This window comes from Watersipora subatra, chromosome 6 (genome assembly GCF_963576615.1).
Source record: "Watersipora subatra chromosome 6, tzWatSuba1.1, whole genome shotgun sequence".
NCBI lineage: Eukaryota > Metazoa > Bryozoa > Gymnolaemata > Cheilostomatida > Watersiporidae > Watersipora > Watersipora subatra.
In genome coordinates, this window is record NC_088713.1 from 33936945 (window position 1) to 33945884 (window position 8940).

The following is an 8940-nucleotide window of genomic DNA, read 5'->3' on the forward strand; positions in this document are numbered from 1 at the left end:
ATCAAATTGCTATATCTCTGCTCTACTCTTCCCCTGACTTAACTGAAGACCAAAGAACTGACAGACAGACCACACAGGACAGTCTCTTGAGTCTTATTTTCAGCTCATGTTATGCCTTACTTTACAAATGCTGTCCCATTCTGATACTCCCACTTCTTGGTGACTGGCTGCTGGTTTTTCACAATGATATGTGTGGTCAGTGCTCATGGTATGATAGGTGTCTGATTCAAGCTTGCTGAAAGAATCTTTTCTCCAAGATGGGGAAGATGCAAGTTTAGTGTACGAGTTTAGAACGCGTTTACGGGAGTTTACTGAATTTCGCGCCGGAAACGTCAGCTGCTAAAGAAACGGCGATAATGAGCGTACTTGGCTGGCAGGTAAACCCAACAACCCATTATTCCTACCTCCCGCACGCGTTCTCATTTGGGATGCTAATTTCCTCTCGCGGCCGGGAACTAAAAGGATGCCGACTAGGAATATGGATTTATAGAGGAGCATGAGTAGATACTCTGCTAAGTGAAGAGCATTTTGGGCGTCTATTTGACAAAGCTTTGCTCAGCCTTACGATTTAGCAAACATTAAGCTAGGACAAAAGAAGAAAAATGACTAGTAAAGCAACCGTAAGATCGAGCAATTTGCCAGCTTAACTTTCACGCAGCTATCATTAGATACTTTCATATTATCACAGTATATTATTATTGTATTTTATTATTATTGTGTTTTATTATTGTATCATTATTATATATGAATAAAAGAGTTATGAAATATTTGGTAGGATGCTTACATTTTCCTACATTAGAGAAGATGGGTGATTAGAATGAGGTCATAACCTATTACCGTTGATAAATGGTGTATCTAAAGGTGCCCTAAACACCCGATCACAAAACATACACAAAATTACTTTAATAAAATACAAAAGAATAACAGGAGCTATCTGTACAATGAGTAATAAAACTAACTTAACCACATCTATAAATGAGTTATTTTGCTTTAGACTGATTTCTATATGTAAATATGTCTGACATTGTTGCTATTTCCACTGTTGCTAACAGAGTACATAACCACACACACTCCGGGTTTGTGGTTATGTACACGCGTGTTGGCTAAACTCATGCCAGATCGTCATTAAAATGCTCCCAATGGCTTACCAGGTGCATTTTAAGTAATATTTCAACAAACCAGTGACTTTATTCCAAGTTTAAATTATTTTCTCGCTAATGAAAATAAGCTAATGAAAATCTCGAAATAATTTTAAAATTTAAACATAAATTTTGAAATTAGTATTAATTTATTCATTGTGTTTTTATTAGACGAGTTTAAATAAAAAACAGTTAACACAGCTTAAAGTCCTTCATGCTTCTATTGTTATTGCAGCTGAACTTCACAATTTACTAGAATTGAACCGGTTAAGCTAGATTTTCTAACTGTTGGTAGTTTATATCTCTGTCTTATCCTTTTTAAAGCCCTCTTTACTTTTCTTATTTTTAGCAGATCCGCTTCGAATGTATTTATAGAAGCTTATGTTGAAATATTTTTCTGTTATTATAGTAAATCATAGACAATATCTTAAATACTCAGTTTATACATATCAATGGTATCAGGTCACTTACTCCCTGGCCACTTATCCTTGCCTCGCACAAACAGTAATTTTTAAGGATGGCACAGACACATGTAAGCAAACATCAGTGCCCACCATCCCAACTTGTGGCATTTCTTGATCATACTTCATAGAGAGCGAGCACTAAAGGAAGTTGCCATCACCCAAATGATAGCTGGTGAACCAGCACCAACACAAAGACCAAAATATCGAGCTATATGGCAGAGACTACGAACAATAGTTGCGGACAATGATAATAGATTAATTCTTGAATTCTCACGTAGTATAGCACACAATATTCAAGTGTAACTTTATGATGGTCTAAAAATAAATGTCCATACATGTACATGTTTTGCAAATACATGTAAATTACTGCCTGTTTGGATTAAAATACAATTTCGTGATTAGTTTGTAAATAAATGCATTTATTTTTAAGTGTCTTTCTAATTATTCATTATTAACTACTAATTAAACCATGACAAATTAGCAAGTGGTTCATGTGATTTAAACCAAAAATTAACTGATTTAATTAAACTGCATTATGTGTTACGTGGGGGTAATTGACCTGGGGGTAATTGACCTGGGGGTATATAGCCTAGGCGGGTATGTGACCAGGGGGTAAATGTCCGGGGGTATATGGCTGGGGGGTAAGTGGCCAGTAAGTGGTAAGTATTGTATAAATCATATAAATATATAATTATACATGTAAATGTACATTATAATTTTATTTTATGTTGTAATTTTATTGTGCCTACAAAAAAGGCAATTTATTTTCCATAAATACAGATCACTAACTATATTTTTCCTGCCACAATCAGTGGGCTTTTTGGTAATCGCCTAATCGGATGTCTTGGAATGTCTAATTTCAAGACATCAGCGCGATGTCCAATCGCGCTGTTCTTGAAAAGCCAGACTCTACGTCACTACATTACAGATGCTCTCTTTTCAGGTATAGCAAAATAATTCATAGTAATAACGCAAAGATTATGAAGAAAAACGTTGGCACACAAAAAAGTTGTGTACTTATTTTACTAATAAACTAGTGGGTAGACAAAAAGGCTCATAATTCTGGGGAATAGAGTTTGTTTGAATTCATTGACTTTCTGATTTCTCTTTTTTATGAGTCATACATTTAACGCTTATATCGAAAAATTTTAAATTTTCAACTTAGCAATATATATTTATATATTGCAATATGTTTTCTAAATTCTTAATATAAAGGCTAATGATATTAAATGAATGCTTCAACAAGGCAAGAAGGGAGATTGTTTATGTTTTGCGTCGGTAAGCTACAATAATGACTTACTAATAAAATAATGGTTTATTCCATGACCAAACACGAGCGAAGCGATTGTTTGGGAGATTTATTATAAATGCATATGTGCACACAACTCCCGAAAAATTATTTGTTAACGGCGGTGACCAAACCCTTGTACCGAAATCTCATCAACAAATTTAACCACTTTTGTGTAGAGTCGTTTAAGTTTAATAATGATACAAAACACATAAAAATATTTAAATATGTTACCAAGTCTTCGAAAAGTTTTTGCAATATCCTAAAACTAACCCATCTGATCGGATTATACATAAGTAGACAGATTAATTTGGCCTAAAATCGCGATAAAAACTTGACAAGCTTTTTCTAATCACAATTGAGACCGGACAGCGAAACGCTAATGAGGCCGTGTGACAAAGAGTAGAACCATTAAGTGAGGCACCTTTCATGAGAAAAACGTACAAAGTTCACCAGTCTATGACATTGTCCAATTGCCGAAGGTTTCTGTAATTAACGTCAAAGTACTGAAAAGTAATCGTTTCTTTTTTGCCGATTCTACCGGGCTTTGACATTTTGGACACTTATAATGAGTACTTTGGTATTCCAACTGATGTCCAAAGCAGTGAAAGTAAAGGAAATGACGACGATATTTTTCTAACGATTCTTAGAAGATTATTATAATATTTAATTGTAAGAATAATTATTCGATTTTATAAGAGTTAATTAAAAGAATAGTCATTCGAATTTACAAGATCGAAGTATATAGTGGCCGATGGTGTGCAATATGTTACTGTTATTATTTTTCTAAAGATTTTGTTGATGATTTGGCTGTACCCAATATCGCGGTACTGCCAAGACGTTTTTAATGTCTGCAAAATTAAGTAATAGGCCTACATTTTCTTCTAGATATACATCTATTTCTATGACAACCAGGTAAAATCTGTTTAGATTTTTAAATTCAGCATAATTTTTTAGATATAAATACGGAAATCTTGAGAAATGTCACAACTTCTTGATATTGGTTGCTATGACCAATGATATACAGCTCCCCCTGCCTGTGTATATTACACATCAGCTTGCCATTTTACTTGTAATATTTCATTTCTTTTATTGCAGGGAAGAGATATAAACATATAATCTTTTCCTTTCATCATTGCTGTTTGTTGTACATAATAACACCCAGTACATTACAGCTACCATTGCAGCTACCATTGCAGTTCTCCTACTGCACTGCAGTGCCATTTGACTGTTAATATTGCATTTCTCAACCGGCGGTACCCTTTATTTTTCCAATATCACTTTGGTTGTGGGCTGTATGACAGGGGAATTTCTAGCTTATACTTCTTGTCTTGATCTTTACAGAATCAATTTCAACTACTTGAGCAAGTCGAGCAGAGTGTTATGGACACGTACTTTATATGCGCAGCTCTTTTGTCTCTAAAAGTCTTGTTGAGTATTATCACAGTGACGAGGGTTCGGATGAGTCACAAGGTGAGACGCTTATTTTCCAGTTTTATTAGTTTAGCTTGCATGTCTACACATGATGAAACACTTTGTAGAGTAGCATTACATCTTCCATTTTATCTATCGATTCTCAGCTCATTCGTTTTTACTGTCCCTGATCTGTTGTCATTACATTTAGGCTGCCCCTAACCCTGAAGTTGCTGTCCCTGATCTGTTGTCATTACATTTAGGCTGCCCCTAACCCTGAAGTTGCTGCTTCTCATCTGTTGTCATTACATTTAGGCTGCCCTAACCCTGAAGTTGCTGCTTTTCATCTGTTGTCATTACATTTAGGCTGCCCCTAACCCTGAAGTTGCTGTTTCTCATCTGTTGTCATTACATTTAGGCTGCCCCTAACCCTGAAGTTGCTGCTTCTCATCTGTTGTCATTACATTTAGGCTGCCCCTAACCCTGAAGTTGCTGCTTTTCATCTGTTGTCATTACATTTAGGCTGCCCCTAACCCTGAAGTTGCTGCTTCTCATCTGTTGTCATTACATTTAGGCTGCCCTAACCCTGAAGTTGCTGCTTTTCATCTGTTGTCATTACATTTAGGCTGCCCCTAACCCTGAAGTTGCTGTTTCTCATCTGTTGTCATTACATTTAGGCTGCCCCTAACCCTGAAGTTGCTGCTTCTCATCTGTTGTCATTACATTTAGGCTGCCCCTAACCCTGAAGTTGCTGCTTCTCATCTGTTGTTATTACATTTAGGCTGCCCCTAACCCTGAAGTTGCTGCTTCTCATCTGTTGTCATTACATTTAGGCTGCCCCTAACCCTGAAGTTGCTGCTTCTCATCTGTTGTCATTACATTTAGGCTGCCCCTAACCCTGAAGTTGCTGCTTCTCATCTGTTGTCATTACATTTAGGCTGCCCTAACCCTGAAGTTGCTGCTTTTCATCTGTTGTCATTACATTTAGGCTGCCCCTAACCCTGAAGTTGCTGTTTCTCATCTGTTGTCATTACATTTAGGCTGCCCCTAACCCTGAAGTTGCTGCTTCTCATCTGTTGTCATTACATTTAGGCCGCTCCCTAACCCTGAAGTTGCTGCTTCTCATCTGTTGTCATTACATTTAGGCTGCCCCTAACCCTGAAGTTGCTGCTTTTCATCTGTTGTCATTACATTTAGGCTGCCCCTAACCCTGAAGTTGCTGCTTCTCATCTGTTGTCATTACATTTAGGCTGCCCTAACCCTGAAGTTGCTGCTTTTCATCTGTTGTCATTACATTTAGGCTGCCCCTAACCCTGAAGTTGCTGTTTCTCATCTGTTGTCATTACATTTAGGCTGCCCCTAACCCTGAAGTTGCTGCTTCTCATCTGTTGTCATTACATTTAGGCTGCCCCTAACCCTGAAGTTGCTGCTTCTCATCTGTTGTCATTACATTTAGGCTGCCCCTAACCCTGAAGTTGCTGCTTCTCATCTGTTGTCATTACATTTAGGCTGCCCTAACCCTGAAGTTGCTGCTTTTCATCTGTTGTCATTACATTTAGGCTGCCCCTAACCCTGAAGTTGCTGTTTCTCATCTGTTGTCATTACATTTAGGCTGCCCCTAACCCTGAAGTTGCTGCTTCTCATCTGTTGTCATTACATTTAGGCTGCCCCTAACCCTGAAGTTGCTGCTTCTCATCTGTTGTTATTACATTTAGGCTGCCCCTAACCCTGAAGTTGCTGCTTCTCATCTGTTGTCATTACATTTAGGCTGCCCCTAACCCTGAAGTTGCTGCTTCTCATCTGTTGTCATTACATTTAGGCTGCCCCTAACCCTGAAGTTGCTGCTTCTCATCTGTTGTCATTACATTTAGGCTGCCCTAACCCTGAAGTTGCTGCTTTTCATCTGTTGTCATTACATTTAGGCTGCCCCTAACCCTGAAGTTGCTGTTTCTCATCTGTTGTCATTACATTTAGGCTGCCCCTAACCCTGAAGTTGCTGCTTCTCATCTGTTGTCATTACATTTAGGCCGCTCCCTAACCCTGAAGTTGCTGCTTCTCATCTGTTGTCATTACATTTAGGCTGCCCCTAACCCTGAAGTTGCTGCTTTTCATCTGTTGTCATTACATTTAGGCTGCCCCTAACCCTGAAGTTGCTGCTTTTCATCTGTTGTCATTACATTTAGGCTGCCCCTAACCCTGAAGTTGCTGCTTCTCATCTGTTGTCATTACATTTAGGCTGCCCCTAACCCTGAAGATGCTGAGGTGATGAAAATGAAATATGATAATGAGCATGAGGAGGTGGCTCGCTGTAACAGGTATTTGACACTTTCACTACTAATTGGTATTTCGTAACATATGTCTGACACCTTGACGAATAATTGACATTTGATGGGAATGTCACCCTTTTACTGTAAATAAATAATAATAGTTGAATAAATACTAGTTTATTTTATTAAACAAACTGATGGTCTGTTAGAATGATGAATAAAACTAGAACTTTTGAACAGACAGTGATGTAGTGCTATGAGGCTCTTTAGGGACACTTGTTGAAGAGCCAGAATTTAGCACATTTCTAAAAAGCATTCGGGGAATTGTCTTAATTTATGGAAAAGAACTGATAGGACTTATTGGAAACAGTCTCAAAGACTTTCACAAACATTGATGATACTGTTTATTCCCTTCCCTCTCAGATAAAAGGGTACGCAAGATTTCAAGTTTTTGGTATCCATATATTTGGTACAAGTATACCCTAGGACACTTATATTTCGCTAGTATTTTGTTTCGTGAGTGGCATACAGAGTAAAATTTCGCTGTGTTTGTATTCTTCGAATGTGTTTGTATCGACCTCTATGACAAAAAATTGGCGTGCTCAAAACTGGACGTTGTTTGTTTTGTGTAATATTTGAGCATGTTTGATTGGAAATAATGAAAACTGAATTAGCTGCTTGGATTATAACTCTGGCAAAAACCATAAGAAGCCTGAATTGCTTACAACATTTCAGCTGTAACTTGGTGAGAGCCTTAAATTTTGATCTAGAATTTAGGATGTCTAGTACCAGTTAATGAGGCTCTATAAAGGTACACAAGGCATTGTAATAATATCAGACCATCAACATGTTTAATTATGAGATTGTTACATGAGTAGATGACTCCGAATTAAAACAAAGTTTGTTGATACAATAATGCATTGGCAACTCAACTACATATATTTTGGTTTGGTTGCCATCATGCATCTTGAAATAAATGTAATTTTTAAAATAATTAGGTAGAAGATTAAACACAAAATATAACATTTTAACATGTAATAAATTTTAATAATATTTCCGATTTATGGCAAATTAACTTCCCAATTAATACTTAAACATTTGCTAATAGCAATGGTGATAATACTGTATTCTCAACCCGCCAGCTTTCATAGTAATTAAACAAATTAAACAACAGTATAAGCTTTGGATTCAGCTTGTTTTGTCTATATTTGTCTTGTTTTGCTATACCATTCATTTCAGAATTGTCGCTAACGATTTGGAGAATATTGTACCATTCTACTTCATCGGCATGGTGTTCTGTCTGGTTGGCTCTCCAGAGTTTAATCAATTCTATGCTAAGGCCATCTTTATAACTTTCTCTCTCAGTCGTCTTCTCTTCACGTTCGCCTACTACTTCAAACTGCAGGTGAGAAATTCAAGGTTGTACTAGGATATCAGATAATTAATTAAATCTTATTGCAATAAGGTACATATTGTTGCAGCAAGGTAGTGCATCTTGTTTTAAAATGTGCAACAAGTAAACCTTTTTTTATTACTGTCCAGCTGATTGTTTATTGCAATAAGTAAATTCCTACTGCTCTCTCTTGTAGCCGTTCCGTAGCATTTTTTGGATGGTATCCTTCCTCTGCAATGCCCTCCTTCTAGGACATGTGCTCTACCTTATCTTCCCAACAATTACAAGATATCTGTAACTGTAATTTCTGTCACAAAGTATTCACCAACCTCAAGGATTGGTTCATTTTTTCTCTAACTTCACTGTGACATTCTTTTCCAAAAATTTAGCGTTTCTATGTATTTCTTCATTCGCTAGTTTTTAGTACATACTTATTTGATGGTTAAAGATTAGATTTTTCACTTGACAATATTCTATCCCTTCGGTGTGCTTCATGCATAACTGTTGAACTGTATGCATGACTGCTGAATGCATTCACAATAAAATGTTGGGAATCTTTACTAATTTGCTTCAAAAAGTTGTCTTTTCATTGTCTACTATTGTAACAATAGCCCACAGCATAGCCTGTCTCGATAAACTGTTGGTTTTTTGCGGAGTTTTCCTCGTCCGCTCAACGGAGGGACAACTCCGCATAAACAACATTTTGCGAAGACGGGCTACCTACAACACAGCATCATTAGCAATGCTTAGGCTCAGTAAACTGAAATTGTTTGCAGTTTATACTATTGGCAGTAGCTGCAAATTATCCAACACATACTGGAGCAGTTATTCCGAACACAACTTTTTATTTATATAGACCAATGGCTGCATCACTTCTTTTGGCCAGTAAGTGGATATTTCAGTTATACGGCATATTGCCAGTTTTACTAACTCTGACTGCAATATCAACTAATGTCTGCATTAGACTGACTCATGT

General features: G+C 37.0%; 1 protein-coding gene across 1 annotated transcript; it reads left to right on the forward strand.

The window, feature by feature from the left end:
• Nucleotides 1-454: 454 nt before the first annotated feature.
• LOC137398687 (prostaglandin E synthase-like) lies at nt 455-8524 on the forward strand. Its single transcript, XM_068084878.1, has 5 exons — nt 455-620; nt 4236-4364; nt 6540-6619; nt 7811-7976; nt 8161-8524. The coding sequence occupies exons 1-5, from the start codon at nt 603-605 to the stop codon at nt 8260-8262; spliced, it is 495 nt and encodes a 164-aa protein (XP_067940979.1). The 5' UTR covers nt 455-602; the 3' UTR covers nt 8263-8524.
• The last annotated feature ends 416 nt before the right edge of the window (nt 8525-8940 follow it).